Source organism: Anopheles coustani, chromosome 2 (genome assembly GCF_943734705.1).
Source record: "Anopheles coustani chromosome 2, idAnoCousDA_361_x.2, whole genome shotgun sequence".
In the NCBI taxonomy this organism is placed as follows: domain Eukaryota; kingdom Metazoa; phylum Arthropoda; class Insecta; order Diptera; family Culicidae; genus Anopheles; species Anopheles coustani.
The window spans coordinates 83,528,038-83,545,003 of record NC_071289.1 but is presented as its reverse complement, the minus strand read 5'-3'; the positions used below and the strand labels follow the sequence as shown (position 1 = coordinate 83,545,003).

The 16,966-nt window shown below is 46.1% G+C and overlaps 4 protein-coding genes across 4 annotated transcripts; 2 read left to right on the top strand and 2 right to left on the bottom strand.

The window, feature by feature from the left end:
- Nucleotides 1-2,490: 2,490 nt before the first annotated feature.
- Nucleotides 2,491-3,445, top strand: LOC131265191 (microfibril-associated glycoprotein 4-like). Its single transcript, XM_058267452.1, has 2 exons — nt 2,491-3,221; nt 3,313-3,445. The coding sequence occupies exons 1-2, from the start codon at nt 2,491-2,493 to the stop codon at nt 3,443-3,445; spliced, it is 864 nt and encodes a 287-aa protein (XP_058123435.1).
- A 156-nt stretch (nt 3,446-3,601) lies between these two features.
- On the bottom strand, nt 3,602-4,537 carry LOC131265189 (ficolin-2-like). Its single transcript, XM_058267451.1, has 2 exons — nt 3,795-4,537; nt 3,602-3,728 (listed from the first exon to the last, which is right to left on the bottom strand). The coding sequence occupies exons 1-2, from the start codon at nt 4,535-4,537 to the stop codon at nt 3,602-3,604; spliced, it is 870 nt and encodes a 289-aa protein (XP_058123434.1).
- A 5,436-nt stretch (nt 4,538-9,973) lies between these two features.
- LOC131263022 (angiopoietin-1-like) lies at nt 9,974-11,602 on the bottom strand. Its single transcript, XM_058265148.1, has 4 exons — nt 11,284-11,602; nt 10,875-11,244; nt 10,177-10,791; nt 9,974-10,109 (listed from the first exon to the last, which is right to left on the bottom strand). The coding sequence occupies exons 1-4, from the start codon at nt 11,600-11,602 to the stop codon at nt 9,974-9,976; spliced, it is 1,440 nt and encodes a 479-aa protein (XP_058121131.1).
- Nucleotides 11,603-13,941: 2,339 nt separating this feature from the next.
- Nucleotides 13,942-15,378, top strand: LOC131265188 (ficolin-1-A-like). Its single transcript, XM_058267450.1, has 3 exons — nt 13,942-14,321; nt 14,418-15,053; nt 15,126-15,378. The coding sequence occupies exons 1-3, from the start codon at nt 13,942-13,944 to the stop codon at nt 15,376-15,378; spliced, it is 1,269 nt and encodes a 422-aa protein (XP_058123433.1).
- The last annotated feature ends 1,588 nt before the right edge of the window (nt 15,379-16,966 follow it).

Here is a 16,966-nt window from a genome sequence, read left to right as displayed (position 1 = left end):
ATTCCACTTATACGTTGCTATGTTAAGCATTACCGAGACCTTCGGCAATGGTTCGACGATATGCGTGCGTCCGAACGACCGCAAAATGTACCAATTTAAAAAAGCAGCGTCTAACCACTGGCTTCCATCACCGTGCGATTGCCCATCCCGTACGGCGGCACTCGGGACGTTTGGAGCAAAAACGTTCCACGTGCTCTGCTATGGAACGGATATGGGATGGGCATAAATAAAAACGTAAAACCAACGCTTCCGACTCCTCCGGCACACCTACCCCGGGTCGACGGCTTCTCCCATGCGCGTGCATGCTCTCACCGGAGGTCCCTGGGCGCTCGGAAGGCACGCAGCGTACTGGTCGAAAATTTCCTCCATCCCACACTCGCAGGCGACGAAGTTGTCCGGCAGTTGGATCGACTCGGCGAAGAATCCCGTCGACCGATAGTGGCTGCATCCGTCTGCGAATCGGGTTTGGATGAAATTGGACAAAGCGCATAGTTTTAATGGGGTTTTCCGATTTTTTTTCGGGGGGGGAAACTGTTTTCCATACGCAGAGTTATCACGTCGAGTGTTTCGCAGCCGGGCTGGGGTGGTAGGCCCCGGTTTGGGTAGAAGTCCACGTGCCCTCGCGCCACCACCTCCCCGAGCCAATGCCCATCGGTGTGGATGACGTCCACAAAGCGGGCGGTATCGCTCGCGATCGCATCACGGGACCGCTGCACGAAGAGAGGCCCGGCCGGGTCGAGGCCCGTGATGCGTCCCAAACGCCCCCCGAAGTATCGTCCCACGCTGCCGGCCACGTGCGCTCCCAGGCTGTGGCCCAAGAGGTGCACCTGGTCGTGGGCGATGCCGTACCGTTCCAAGAACCGTGCCAGAATACTCCCGATACGGTAGCCCACGGGCAACACCAACTGGCGCGCCACGGGATACAGTTGGCTGGACACGTTGGCCCAGTCGGCTACGAGGACGTTGTGCGCTCTCTGGAGGAGATATGCCGCCCGGATCGGCACCGTCGCCACGTGGTCACGGTCCGCGTTCCATCCGTGGATGATCACTTTCAGCTGGCGGGCGTGTTCGAACTCCGGGATGGCACTATCGGCAGCATCCACGTCAATCTCGGTCGCACGAAGGCTGATGCGGAAATGAAAGGCAAACATTAGAACCCACCGGAACCGGGTAATCTACGACCGGGAGCAACTTCCCACGGTGAGTAGTAGTAGAGTTTGATTTCGTTCAGCTCGCTGTCGTAGCTGGAAACCAACGTCGAGGTAACGCTGGAAACTAATAAAACCACCAGGCCGGCTTTCACCAGACGAAATAAATCCATACCGATGCCTCAAGTGCTCCAACACTAACTAGTTGAAACAAACAATGAAGGAACGCGCATTGAAACCACCAGAGACATCTCATACGTTGCGTGTGACGGTCGCTTGTTGATTGCTTAAATGCTATAAACGATTGAGTAGACACGCAAAACAATCAAAGAAAACCCACTTATCTCGGAAATAATTTAGTTAGCATGGCTTTGCGTGGAAATCCACCGACTGCCCACACCAAACTAACCATTTTGAGTGGATTTGTGAGGGTTTGTGATAAGGTAAGCATATATTCCTGCTCATTCTGATATTTAAAACCAAATCAAATATATCAATTAACATTAGTTTATTTCTTTCTGAAGTAAATAGAGACTGCAATGTTGCTTTTTAAACATTTTTATAGATTTCACCATATTCTGTGTTCTGTGTAATTTAATCCTTTTCGGTGCATTTTTAAACGAGCTTTGACTTTGTGGTGACTTCAGAGAACAAAATCGGATGACTTTGATCGAATCAAACATATCGAATTATTAATTTGTGCCATTAACTGAACGATGAAACAAAACCATAATTGAAGTGAAGCACTTTTTTAAACGAAATAAAGAAAAGCGACAGTAGTGTGTGGTAGTATTTGCGGCTCTGATGTTTGAAAATACCTATATCTAGTAATTTACCCTTTCTCAGCGCATCAGTTAAACTAGTTTATAGCAATTGATTGTCTATTTTGAGCATTAACTAATGTAACCAGCCCACACATTTGCGTGTGCGGTTGGAATTGTTTTGCTAAATCGTGTAAAGAGGGCAAGGTTGTTGCCTGCTTTACGGTATATATTTACTTTTTACTACTCCGTACATGCGTGTGTTCGTAGTTTCCTTCAATTCCACGGAATCTACGAGATGATCTAAATGTTATCGGCATATCGTTCGAGACCTATTCTTGCCCCGGTTAAAACGCCGGACGTGTTTCAAAGTGTATTGTGTGCCCTCCTTCGAGCGCAGCCAAATTGTTCAAACAGTGGCCATATGTCGTAGAATATCACCGAAATACTCTGCCAACCGATGGAAGAGAAAAACAAAACCAACACCGCGAATAGAAGAGATTGTTTTTCGCTGCAAAGCATCTCGAAGCTCGTGCAACGACGAGTGGGGAGTTTAGTTTACCAGACGATACAGTTCCAAGATGACGTGGTTGGGGTCGCTGTTGCTGTGCGTGGTGCTTGCTGCACGCCTGTGCGAAGGATCGTTCTCGATATTGAGTGAACCGCGGGAGTCCTGTGCCGCCTACCAGGGCATTGCGGACGCGGCTGACGAGCTGACTGTCAAGGTCGAGGCGGCCATCACCACCTTCGATCCGCTGCTTGGGCTCAAGACGAAACTGCAGGAGCTGCTGAGTTCGCTCACGGTGCACCCGTCGTGCAGCGCGATCACCGGCTCCAGCGGGTTGTACCGCATCCTGGAGGGTAATTCCGTGCCCGTGCACTACTTCTGCGAGATGAGTTTTGCGGGCGGCGGTTGGACGATGATGCAGCGTCGCTCGAGCGCCAGCACTAACTTCACGCGCAGCTTTGCCGAGTACCGGGACGGATTTGGGCACCCGAGTGGAGACTTCTGGCTCGGGCTGAACCGTCTCCACCTGATCACGCAGGCGTCACAGGTCGAGCTGGCCATCATCATGGAAGCGTACGACGGTACGTCCGCGACGGTGCGCTATACGAACTTCAAAGTTTCCGATCTGGCGAACAACTTCCGGCTGACAACGCTGAGCGGGTTCACCGGAGCCGCCGGTAACTCGATGAGCACGTCCGTCGGCATGACGTTCTCCACCTTCGACAAGGACACGGACACGAACGCGTTAACGAACTGTGCGAACGTGTGGGGCGGAGGCTGGTGGATGAGCAACTGTGGAGATAGGTTCGTTCGAGCTGATACTCAAAATCTCCATCCAATCTATGGCCTCTAAGTAATGATCATTTCATTCGATTCACTTTCTTTTTCCCACCAGCAACCTCAATGGATACTATCGCGGACCCGCACAAACATCGCTCCCCAAAACGTCGATGGTGTGGACGGGTTTTAAGGGGGTAACCCAACCATTGAAAAAGTCCATCATGCTGATTCGAAAATATGTACCTTAGTGAAAGTGTCTACGTACTAAGCGATTAAAAAGAAATCTAATAAAACCATTTCACTTTTAACGAATTGTATAGTCAATGCTTCCATTGCGTCATCAACCCACGTGTTCAAAGTAAGACAAGAGCACTTTCAAGGAACAACTGTTCATCAATGTTTTATTATACCTTCTTCCGGATCAACATGCGTGTGGTTTTTACTGAGTAGAACTGTTCGCGAAAAGTCTTCCACGTCATTCCCGTTCCTCGGTTAGTAAAGGTGCCCCTAAGATACTGCCCGTTCAAGTTGCTGTGACAAAAGAGAAGAACATTATGGGTCGATCCAGATCAAGAGGCAGCCATATCTAGTGCTCACCTATCATGGCAGTCCGAGTACCACCAGGCTCCGGTGTAGGTGACGGCGCAGGCCGCTGGCCAAATATCGTTATCTCGGTCGCTGGTCGAGAACATCATGTTCCGGCAGCGAAACATTGAGTCCCCAGCCGTGCCGGAGTAAGTGCCGAGTATGTTCATGCGGTAGTTTTCGGACGCATCCCCGATCTGGAAGTCCGAGTACCTCGCTTCGACCTTCACACCATCGAAGTCCTCCAGCACGACAGCCAGCTCGTGCGGGGCAATGTTGGTTTGCCGGTAGAGCTTATCCAGACCCCACCAGAACTCGCCGTCCTGCATGTTGCCGAAACCATTCTGGTACAGGGTCCAGGTCAGCTGGAAGTTGGTCTGGCCGTTGAATCGATTCTGGAACACCAGCCAACCGCCTCCGCTGTACTGCATGTCGCAGTACGCGTACTGTGGTTCGCGGAATTCGCCCCGCAGCAGGTAGAGACCCGACGGTGAACCGGCTGGCACATCGCGACACGTTTCATAGTTCAACGGCTGCTGGACGGCGCTCTTGATGGAGTTGACCAGTGTTTCGAGTTCGGATGGTTTCACAAATGAGCTTGGAGGTGTAATCAGTGCGTCGATGGCCGTTTCTAGCTCGGACAGGCTTTCTAGGGATACTTCGGAGTCGAAGCAAAGTGACTGCGGGAAGTCGCACTGGGTAGCTCGTCCCTCTCGAACGATGGCTAACAACACGAAAACCGCTACGAGCCACATGTTGGAGCTTGAGTGCTTAAAACCTTACTAAACCGAGCGCCGCATCGCCATAGCGCTGGTACCAACATCTACTTCAACAATGTTTGAACAGATGAACAGCTGTCACCGAATCTCCCGATGATAAACCTCTCGAGACACCATTCGATGAAACTGGATCAAAATCTTAATACGCCAATCGACCTTCTAATTGGCATTGTTACAATACCTATTTTGATTTCGGTACAAACCTATATTATGGAATTACTATTTTTGCACTGCGTGTTGAAGCAAGCTCTAACCTGTTCACATACCTACTAAGGAGGAAGTAGGGTAAACAGCATATGAGATATGTTCCTCATATGTTTCGATATGTTATGCTTAAAATTGAGTTGAGGGTTGCCCAACTACAGTCGACTCTCGATAATTCGAAGTTGGAGGGACCCATAAAAAAGTTTTATTTATCGAGAGTTCGAATTATCAAGAGTGTTAGGAAATAAAATTTATAAAACACGTCTTTTGCACATAGATCTATGTTTAAGGTGAATATGTAAACAAATATATTATTATTCATAAAAAAAATTATTTCAAAAAACCCACCGTTTTCGCAAACTGTTTTTTCTTTACTTTTCTTTGTGCACCTTCCTACAAAGCATATGTGCCCCAAATATGTCCGTCCGCCCGTCTACACCATTCAGTCTAATTCGAACGAAAATCTTCGTCCCCGTTCAACAGAATGTTACGGGGGGTTACCCGCAATGTGACGCGTTTTATCACGTTTCAATTTGCTCAGAACTTCGAATTGTTGCGAGTTGAGTGGGTACAGCTTCGAATTACCGCGTGAAAAGAGCAACCTAGCTTTGAATTTTACTTCGAATTATCGAGTGTACCAAATCGTATTGTTTTTATTCAAAATAGTTAGGGTTTTCCAAGGGACTACTGCTATACTTCGAATTTTCGAGAGTTTCGAATTATCAAACGTTTGACTGTAGAATCAAGTGCTTGCTAGACATTTCTAACGGTTTTCCTCAAAAACTCCACCTTATGAAATGTTTCATTCCAAGTTTCTCTGTTGAGAAGCTCATCGGATCGAAATATAAAGTCAATCTGTTACTTGCGTGCAAGTTTATTCAAGTGGTACGCAATAAAGCTTATAAAAAATTGGTGATAAAAGAATTTTAAAAAATATACGTTTTTTAACGTTTTGGCGGGTTTTATTGCTATCAAATTTTTTTTTCTTCTTCTTCTTCTTCTTTTTCTTCTTCTTGGCGTAACGACCTTGTTGGTCATGCCTGTCCCGTTAAGGTCTTCTCGTACCGGGGAGGGTCCGGTCTTGGTTGGGATTCGTACCCACGCCGTCGAGGTGGTAAGCCCCGGCGCTCATGGACCGATTTTTCTAACCAGCGCTACCGCTCGACTGTCCTGGACCCTCAGAATTTTTGATTATCGTGTTTGAACAATTGCAATTTCCGTAAAAAAAAGTTAAGGGTGATGCAACCACATTTTTACAACAGTACATCACAATGACTACAAGATAACAGAATTGAAAGGCGTTTGAACAGGCACGTAAATGAGTAAGCGTATGTAGACTGGTCTTTAGCTACATTTATTAGACTTATCCTTCAGTTTTTACAGCTGGTTTTTCATCTTTTTTTTCTTTTCAAATGTGGTTGAAATTTAATTTACTGGCACATATTTCTTCAGCATATTCATCGGAACCATTACTTTGGAAGTCGATCGTTTTTGGCGGATACATAGCTCAGCGTTGCAACCTTCCTATCCCCCTTCGTAGCCTTCGCCGCCCTTGAAATCTCCGTCTTAGCCACCGATCTTGGACGGAGCGAAATTTGAAGGGCGGTAACCTTCGGACTGGCTTCCGCGCTCCATGTAGGGATGGTATTCGCACACGACGTTGCTGGCCGCGATTGCCAGCACTAGCGTCAAAACTAGAAAGAACTTTATCATTCTGTCTGTGGTGAGTGCTGCTCCTATTCGTGGGCGGTACAAGACTTCAGTCGAAACTGATATGCTCCTTCCGATAGTCGATGCAATTTATAGCAGATATCCCGAACAACTCCAATAAACAGGCAACTTTATGCAGTACTGGTTGTCTAATTCCTATCGAACGCTTACTACCAACACAAAAATAACAGCGAACCGTATGAAAGAGTCTGTCTGCCGTATCTATATAACGTGAGCAAACAATGGATTCTGGTTGAAACAGTTGCGGCGGAAAACCCTGATTTTGGATTAGGCTATTTTGTTTTTCACGGTAATGTACGTATCAGTTCAGAAAAAATTGGCTATTGCGAACTTTTTGGCTTTGCTACAGGTCGTTTACCCGTATCAGTTGATACCGGGGCAGTCTGGGAGCAACGACCTGTGGTGCGAGCGATCGTTCTTCCTCTTTCTCCATGGGTGTGTCATCTAGCGGGATTTTAAGGGACCAAGCTTATAATCGAGCCGTTACTTGATCGTTATCTCTGCTGCGCGTTACCGATTACGCCCTTATTAGACGAGGATTTTATCTGTCATCTTTGCCCATACTTTTATTGCCAAAGTAGACTCCAGCAGGGCGTTTGACATAAAAATGATGTCCGCTCGTGTAATAACGCAAAGTTCCACAAAATGGGTTTTGCAGTTATTTTATCATTTTCATGTTTGAATTTAGCGTATTGTTCATCCTAGAGTAATGAACAAAATCTGTTGCAAACAACAGAGCAAAAAGTAAGTAAATCGCCATTTTGACATTTAAATTCCAGTCGAAAGAAAATCGGAACCGGTCGTGCCTGATTCCGATTTTGAGGAAGGAATGTATCTGTCAAACGCGTTTGGCAGAAAACTTCTGGCAGAATATGACAGATACATTCCTCGTCTAATAAGGGTATTATACGTTAATTCTTAACAACACATAACAAAAACAACGATCAAGCAACACGTAAGATAAAAAGAGTTTTATTTTTACTTTGTTTTGTAAAACGATTTTTATCGAGTCCCAGTTTCAGGTGCAGGGGGGTGCCCATGGCGCAGCGGTAGCGCGAGGAAACACCACACCACAGGTGTGGGATCAAATCTCGAGTCTGGCACCCTCTGGGACGAACGGCTGACCAATGATCTATAATATACCGTCTTTCGGTCACACAAACTCTCTTCGGAGAGAGGCCTTGTCCCACTAGCGGATGTCGTGCCATATATAAAAAAAAAAGTTTCAGGTGCAGAAACGACCATTCCACAACATCTACCAGAACACTGAGACATCACTGGATGGATTTCGGGTGGATTACAATTTATCTTGGCGAAAAACTTGTTCCAACCGATTGGCCTGTCAGCCGTCATGCGTCGAGCGGAAGGCACCATGTGAGGTGATTTGTCACTACACTTGCTCCCGCAAGGGCAAGCGGGGAAAAGTAAATCAATCCCCAATCGCATGGCCAGCATCACCAGCAACAGCGTCGTGCGTCCCCCAGGCTCATACATCATGATTAATTTCATCTGTACCGCCGATCGTCGCTCCACGATTCCCGGGTACTTTGTTGTCGACTTGGCCCCGGGAACCATCCCTCACACGGTTGACATTGATCGTCCTAGCCCGGCGAGCAAACGTTGGCACGGTCCCTTCTTCTTCTACCAAATTCGGAAGCTACCTGTCTCATCATTATCAAGTATCAAAGCTATCTTTCTTCGGGGTCGGAGAATAAAACCAAGGAGGACGAAAACCACAGAAGATTACTCAATTCTTTCGTCGTAAGCTGCACACTTGAATTGTAAGCCACTTGCGCACGGCGATCGGACGGCAGAAACAGATCGCGTCAAAAACAAATATATCATCCTTTGCGTCGCACGAGGCCCCGAGAGTGTGTAAGATTAAGGTACCTTTTCTTTGCCTTGCTTTGAGGTCTCTCTGGTAGGAGTTTATGAATGGGTCCATCGAAGCTCGCACGGCACTGGCAGGGGAACACACACGTACAATCGCTCGGGCATGATCCAGACCTCAATTGAAGACCACAAAAGTGGAAGCTTCTTTGGCGCGTCGGTTGTAGGTTCGACAAATTGGTGGGAATAAATCACTCCCGGACCAGCAGGCAATTGACACGGTGGCGTTAGAAATGGGAGGAGAACAGAAGTCGAGCAGCACCCGGAACTGGCTATTCAGAACCAATGAAAATTCGTTTCATCATCCTGACTGGAAATAGAAGAGCGATTCGTCGGAAGCCGGTTTGTTTTTGAAAGGTATGTTATTTATTTTTTGAAAGGCTGGTTTAAGACTGTTTTGAAAATTGTCAAGCATAATTGTGAGCACAGAAGAAGCACATTGTAGAAGGTGAAACAAGACAATGAAGGAGCATTTTTGATTTAAATTTCAAAACAATGCGATACTTCGCACTTGAAGAGTACGTTCGTAGGTAGAATAACTATCAACAATACATGTTACCTATAATATATTTTATGTATTCTTTTGAAGTAAAGGAAATATATTGTTTAAGGTGGAAAATATGTTATTTTCCAAACCGCTGAACTTGACTGAAAACTAACTACAGTGGAACATCGATTATTCGTACCTTTTTTACCGACTACCAGGTAGGTAAAATTGGTTGTTACGGAAACTTCGAGTCCGAATTAGTTTTTTAACAAATGCCAACATTTCAAAATAAATTTATTTAATCATTCACTTTACACGGTTTGTTTGTGTTGATATTGTTGTTTTAATCAACTGTTCTACTATAGACGCATATCTGAAATATATTTGTATGAAGGCCCGATTATCCGAGGTCCGCCCGGTAAAGAACACCCCGGATAATCGACGCTATTCTCAGTCAAAAACAAATAAATTTATTCAGGCAGTGTAAAATTGAATGAAAAATAACTGAAAGCTTGTTTAAAACAAGACCGTTTATTTCTTTCTCTGCAATCCAATTTTTTATGACTAAAACTAAAATAGAGCATCATGGTAAGAAACAGCTCAATAGAGTAAAATACTTCACCGCAGTGTATATCGATGGCCTTTTAAAATTCGTATGATTTCCTCGATCACACCACTGGGAATTTCTTTCTCGACAGTCCCTTTGATTCCTCCCAAGGAATTCGACTGTACCTGAATTTTAGGTGTCATTTCCTGTCGAGTAACGTCCTGCTACTGAGAGTGATATTTTGATTGAAAGCAAGCCAAGCACACACCGAATCATCGAAGTTCCGAGAACCGTCAGCCATATGACTGATTGGAAGTGATGCTTCTGACATATCGGTCCATGTCATCTAGCACCGACGCGCTTACGGACACATCGGTTTTCGTCTTCCTCTTCTCCGATATGCGTGATTTATCTTTCGAATCCATGGACTCCACGGTGTGGGATAAAGTAGTAACCCTTATGTTTTTTTTGTCCAAAAACGTGTCAAACTTTATTGAACGATTTGTGTTTGCATGTTGTGTATTATAACTAAAGAGTGTCGAGTTTGCTGCGTTCAATAACCGGATCCCTCCCGGCGTCGGATCATCATTCGCGTCTTCTTCAGGCTGTAGTTGTACCCACGGAAGGTGTACCAGAAGATACCGGTCTTCTCCAGAGTGGGACCGTTCAGGTACAGACCGTTCAGATTGCTGTGGAGAGGGAAAACATTTCGGTGTTAGGCGTTTGTGCAAAGCGGAGTGTTGTGACGTCACGTACCTGTCACCGCAGGACTTGTACCACCAGGCACCGTGCGTGACGGCGGCGCAGTTCTGGTCGAACCGATCGTTGTCGAAGTCGTAGGTGGAGAAGCGCATGCCCTCAGCCATGAACGAGTCACCGGCACTGCCGACGAACGACTTCAGCTTCTGGATCTTGTACTGCTCGTTTTCACCACCGATGGCAAACTGCTCGTACTTGCCGTAGGTGATGTTCTTCTCGAAGTCCTCCAGCACGATCAGGAGCTCATACGAGCCGCTGCTGGTAATTTGGTGGATACGGTCTAGACCGAGCCAGTACTCGCCACCCTCGTTGTTGCCGAATCCGTACTTGTACTCCCTCCATGGGCGGTAGAAGTCAACGCTACCGTCGAAACGGTTCTGGATGACCATCCACCGGCCGCCGTAGTCGAGCAGACAGACCGCCTTTACTGGCTTGAAGAAGTTGGCCTTGATCCAGTAGCTACCGGTCTTCTTGATGCTGGGATCGTCGCAGGAAGAGTAGATACGATCATCTCCTCGCTTGGTCTTGCGTTCGTAGCTGCACTTCAGGCCGAACAGCGCCTCGATCAGGTAGGTACGGTCAGGCACGTTCTGCTGGAACTGCGTCAGCTCACTGTGGGATGATAATTCGGTAACGACACATCGTCAGCACATAGACCCATCCAAGAGGATATCGCTGGGATTAGAAATACTCACTCAACATCCGACTCGATGATGGTCAGGTTCTGGCGCACGATGTTCAACTGGTTGTCGACGGCGTTAGCGATCAGCTGCGTCTGGGACGTAGTGAAGGCGACCTTCTCGGTTTCCTTGTGGATGATGGCCACATCGCCCTGGATGCTGTCGGCCTTGATCTCGAGGTCCAGGAGCGACTTGACGATCTTCTCGTCCAGCTCGTCGATCTGATCGATGATGTCCTTGCAGTTGCACTTCGGCGGGGGCTTCGGTTTCGGGAAATCAAAACCGGTGTCGGGCTTCGGTGGGCGCGTCGGGTAGCTAGCGCCACCACCATAGCCGCCTCCGTAGCCTCCCGAGCTGCCACCTCCGTAGCCACCCGAGCTGCCGCCTCCGTAGCCACCAGCGTTACCGCCTCCGTAGCCACCACCGTAACCGCCAGCGTTGCCACCTTCGTATCCACCCTCGTAGCCTTCGCCGCCCTCGTATTCTCCTTCGTAGCCACCACCTCCGTAGCCGATCTTGGCCGGAGCGTAGTTTGCCGGACGGCCACTTTCGGACTGGCTTCCGTGCACCACGTTGTAGTAGTGGTAGTCACGCACATCGTCGCTCGACTTGACGTCGTCACTGGCGGCGATCTCCTCGGCCACCTCCTCCGGGATCTTCACGTCGGTCTCCTTCGTATCGCTCGTCGAGGCGGCGCTGGCCAGCGCCAGCGCAAGCGTCAGTACTAGAAAGAACGTTCTCATTCTCCCAGCGGCGTGTGATGCTCCTGTCTCTGTGCGGTACAAGACTTCAGTCGAAACTGATATCCTACTGCCGGTGGTCAGTCCAATTTATAGCAGATATCTCCCGGCTAGCCTTTTACCCGGCACGGTACCGGCCAATACCGTTAGGTCCGAAATGACCGGTACTATCACACGCACAAACAAAACAAAAAGCCCACGAACATCAGACTAGAGACGATAATTTAATGCCAAACGTTCCCTGGGACGCAAAGACAGTTTTTTGCCAAAATCTCACCTCCAGCAGCCCTCCCCGAATGTCCCGTTTCATTAGCGCACCCAAGAATCTGGAAGTAAGAAAATGGGGAAGATGCGAAAATTGGCCCATTTCTTCTCAAAATATGCAAATGTCCCCTGATGATGACACGAAGTCCCACTGCCGCAGAACTGGTTCTAGTGCGGCTCCATCCATGGGGGCGCAGAACTAGAAATGGGATAAAACAAACTAGTATTTTTCGGTGTTTGATTTCCATCGCGTTCGAAATTGTATGTGCGTGGCGTTTGGGTGAAAAAACAGACTAGCATAACCGACGACCCATTTGTTTTTTTCGCAAATCTATCGGCTCGGTTTAATTCGCTTCATGCTGTGTCCATGTGACCGACGGGGGACAGCTTCGATGAGGCCGGTCACCAAGCGGTGGCCAACTAGTTAGCGCCTCGGTCTGGCATCGGTTCGTGCGATAAGACGTGCATCTCGGTTTTGGCCCATCGGATCGACAAACTTTGTATGTTCTATTTTTGTTATTTCGTTTGTCGTACGGTTCTGCTGCGGGGTCAGCGACATCTCGCTGAATGGAAACAACAAACCGCGTTGGAGGATAAGGCAGGAGGGCGAGGACTAAATCATAATATTCATGTCGTTCTTTCTCCGATCGGCACCCATTACTTTGCTGGATTTTGGAAAGGCTGGCGAAAATTAATGATAACGGTACTTTTGTTTTCTGGATCGTTCATCCTACATGCCGGTTCAGCCATTCGGATAGGAGATAGATACAATTTCTTGGGCATTGACGTACATTACTATTCACACAGTCGCTCGTTTCCGATCGGGTGCATTTGGCCTTAATGTATATTTTATGCTAAAAGGGTTCAATCAGGAATAGAAATTTTCCAAATTAGTGTTTATCAACCTTGCTGCTGTCAAGTTTTCCAGTGCAATATCCTGACTTTTTGCAAAACTTTCAGTGTTTATATATGTGGATTTAAATAGAAATTACCAGAAAAAATACCTAAAATGTATTGACCTAAATATAAATAAATGCAAGGAAATTCTAAAATATGGACCTGCTAAATTGTATCTGTGATAAAAATGCAAGAAAATATGCTAAATTCATATAGTACTTGTTGTACTTATGGTTTCAGATGGTACTTATGCTGAATCGAGAACTTTGACATCTAGATTTAAAAAACACAATACATAAATGAAATTAAACTAAACTTCAGAATGATTAATTCCCAAGTTCCCAAGAAATAAAATTTGAATAACACCTTACGTAATTGTTCATGTCTTCATAATATTTCAATATCTTTGTTAAAGATAAAAGATTCCCTTTTCCATCGGTAATTAATAAGAGCAATACATTTAAAACAACTCTAAATCCCTCGACAAAGCTTCGATGTTCAATGTCCGCATTGGAAAAAGGGAGATTGAAGCTCAAAACTTGATAAAACATACAACTAGGTAAAGAGAAGAAATGTGAACAAGACAAAGTTTTACACACAAAAAAAGTATAATTGATACGGTTCTAAGTATAGTTAACGAATTCACATTTCATTAATTTTCAACAACATTTTAGAATTTAAACTATACAAGTTAAATCTATTTTCATCTTGTATATTACAGTTTCTCACTTATCACGCTTAAAACGGATTACGCATGTTTACCTGTTTAACCAATTTATAGTGTCACTGACCAAATAATTGCATAACCTCTACACACCATCTCACATTTTATTGAAGAAGTTCGAAAAATTACTCCACGCTCGCAATCTTACCTCCATAAAATATAATTAATGCTGATCCCAACAGTTCTTCCTCCGCATAAGTATCGGGCGTGCGAATAGATTCGTCTGGATCGGGGGATGTGACGCTAAACAGGACAGGTTTAGGGGAATCGCAAATTAGGCAGTTCCTCTTTCCCTTTGCTTTCAGTCGTGCTTTCTCCGATTCCTCCCCTTCGCGGCCTGGTTTGGCGCGATCGCTGTCCGATAACGGGATCGTGGCGTGCTGACCACTCTAGAAGGGTATAAAAGCTGCCGAGCGTAGAAGCCTGGCGTCAGTTCGCACTAGGAAGCGTTAGCAAGATGAAGTTGATCGTTCTTGTGTTAGCAGTAAGCTGCATGGCAAGCTTCGGCGCCGCCGAAACTGCGCCAAAGTATGGTGCCAAGCCGCCCCCGTATAAGCCCAGTGTGCCGGATGTTCCGGCGCCGGGCGGCAGTGATATCGATAAATGCGGATGCCACCAGATCGTGGGCAAGCTGAAGAAGGTCGAGTCGAACCTGCTGAAGCTCATCCTGAACCTGCGCAACAAGTATGGTGCCGTGTACAGCGAGCTGCTGGACATGAAGAAACAGGTCAAGGGAGTGACGTGGTACGTAGGACAAACCGCAGCCACTTCGCAGAGCATCAACGACCAGTTGTCGATTGCGTCGTCTAACTTGGCTCAAATCATGTACTCGATCAGGTATGTTGCGATGTGACCTTTCACTGGTGATCTTCTTTGGTAGCCATTCTAGCAAGTTACTAATTTTTCTTCAAATTTGTGTCCCTGTTAACTTAGAGAGCTTACCATCAACCAGCAGAGCCTGGTGACCAAGACCTTCCTGACGGAGTCCATTCTGGACCTGGAAGGACGCCAGGGTGAGTCCGGTGGAGTCACTCCACCAGCGCCCGAAGGAGACATCATCTACACGTCTTGTGACGATCCGCGTATCACCGAGACCGGCACCTACCTCGTGCAGGACTCCTTCGATGTGCCCACGAAGCTTATTTGCGTGCTGGAGTTCGGACCAGGAGCGTACACCGTGGTCCAGAACCGTCAGGACGGCTCCACCGATTTCTACCGCGGTTACAACGACTACAAGGCCGGTTTCGGTGAATTCGACGGCGGCGACTACTGGCTTGGTCTGGACCGCATCCATAACATCACCGCCTCGGGTGACTACGAGCTGTTCGTCCTGCTGGAGGACTTTGAGAAGAACATCTCGTACGCTCGCTACGACTCCTTCGCTATCGGTTCTGGTAGCGACTTCTACCCAATCCTGAAGCTGGAAGGTTTCTCTGGCCCAGCCGGTGACTCGTTCGGCGTGGTTGGTGGTGTGCTGTTCAGTACCTATGATCTGGATCTGGACAACAGCGAGAGCAACTGTGCCGTTACCAACCGCGGTGGCTGGTGGTACACGGAATGCGGTGACAGGTAAGCGTCCCGTATTGGTTCCTATAAGACCTTGTTCTTATTACTGGCATTTCTTTCTCACATTCCTTTCAGCAACCTGAACGGCCTGTACCTTAAGGGACTGACCGGTGGCACCACCGGCATGTCGTGGAGCACGTTCCGCGGAGCGAACTACAGTCTGAAGAAGAGTCGCATGATGGTCAAGCGCAAGGTCCCAGTAGAGCCGCCGACGACTCTGCCGCCAGTAACTGATGGACCAACAACTGTCCCGCCTGCAACTGACACGCCAGCAACTGACCCGCCAGCAACTGATCCGCCTACCACACCACCGGTTACACCGGTATAATCTACGACTAGGGCACCTCAGGAAGAAGGAAGCAGTAAACGGAGAGGATAGCATCTTCGATTCTTTCTTCTCAACTCATGAATCCGAACAAGTTTAAATGTATTTCAATGCAATAAAAATATTGATTTGGCCAATATTAAATGATGTGTATGTTTGGTTTAGTAGTAGACTTACTATCACAGGGATGTCAAACATGCGGCCCGCGGGCCACATGCGGCCCGCAAGACCATTGGGTGCGGCCCGCGACCCCTTTGAAACATTACATCGAAAGTTTGGATCCTTGAGTATTGGCTTATAGCAATTACCGAAATATTTAATGTAAATTTTTTCACGAACTGCGAATTGCAAGAGAACTGAACGAATGTCAATTTAAACTAATTCAATAAGAAAGTGATATGCAACTTTGCAGCAAAGGTTTTACACAGATTTTTCTAGACAAGTGGATAAATAGTGTTTATAGAAAACAAACGTTTCTATACTACAAGACCATTCCAAACAAAATAACAAATGCGGAGCAATAAGTTAGCTATTGTAACTACAATACCTTTACTTTTCTAAAATCATTAACAAAATACACAATAGTGTTGAACTGCAACATATATTTCAATAAACTTGATTTGAATTCGTTAAAATTTGGAAAATGATTGAGCAACAAACCCTCTCTTTTACTCAAAATTTATAAATTTTATAAGAAGTAATATAATATGAAAAAATGTGAAAATGTAAAACATGATTGACTGTTAAGATAAAACCACATTGATAAGAACATATTTTCATCACACCAATCAATTATACGGCTTGGCCCGCGAGCCTATTTTGGGAGAAAATGCGGCCCGCGAACCTATTTTGGGAGGAAATGCGGCCCGCAAGGTGAAACGAGTTTGACATCACTGTACTATCATATCATATGGTACCTACATAACCTAAACGACATTTAACATTGGCATTGGTTTGAAATATTTCTCGAACGTTGTAGCTTCGTCATTTTTGAATGTTTTTGTTTGCTGTAACAGACACAGATAATATACATAAAATATGCATAGATATGGCGGATCTAAATAATGTTGATCTTGTAAATGTGATATACTTCGTAAAGGTAATAATTTAAAGCTAAATATTGAAGTGGGTATGTAAAAAGAATAATTAGAAAGTATGATTTCTAATGAAATGGTTTAATCGTTCTTTGAAACGTGATATCTACATCAAACTAAACATTTGTGCTGTGTAACTTGGCTGCAGCTGTTCATGAGCAAAATAAAAATGTCTGCAATTTCCAGCCGTAAACCACACCGTGTTCCTAGCGCCCGTTGTTTTGCGTTTGAAGTGCGTGTTTGGCCATAAAATCGTGAAAAATCGTTGTTTATATCCACTTATCTTAATTTTATGCTACGACGGCTTCATTGAGCTCTTAGATTTTTGTACTCTAAAATATCTGAAAGGTAGGTTTGGTTTTTTGATGCACTTTTCCATGATTCCTAAAACTAAAAGAAAAGATTCAAGAAACTTCCCAAGTAACATTTCCAAGACCTAATAGACTTTTACAAGTTTTATCAATGTTTTAACATGGGTGTACCAAGTCCAATTGGTT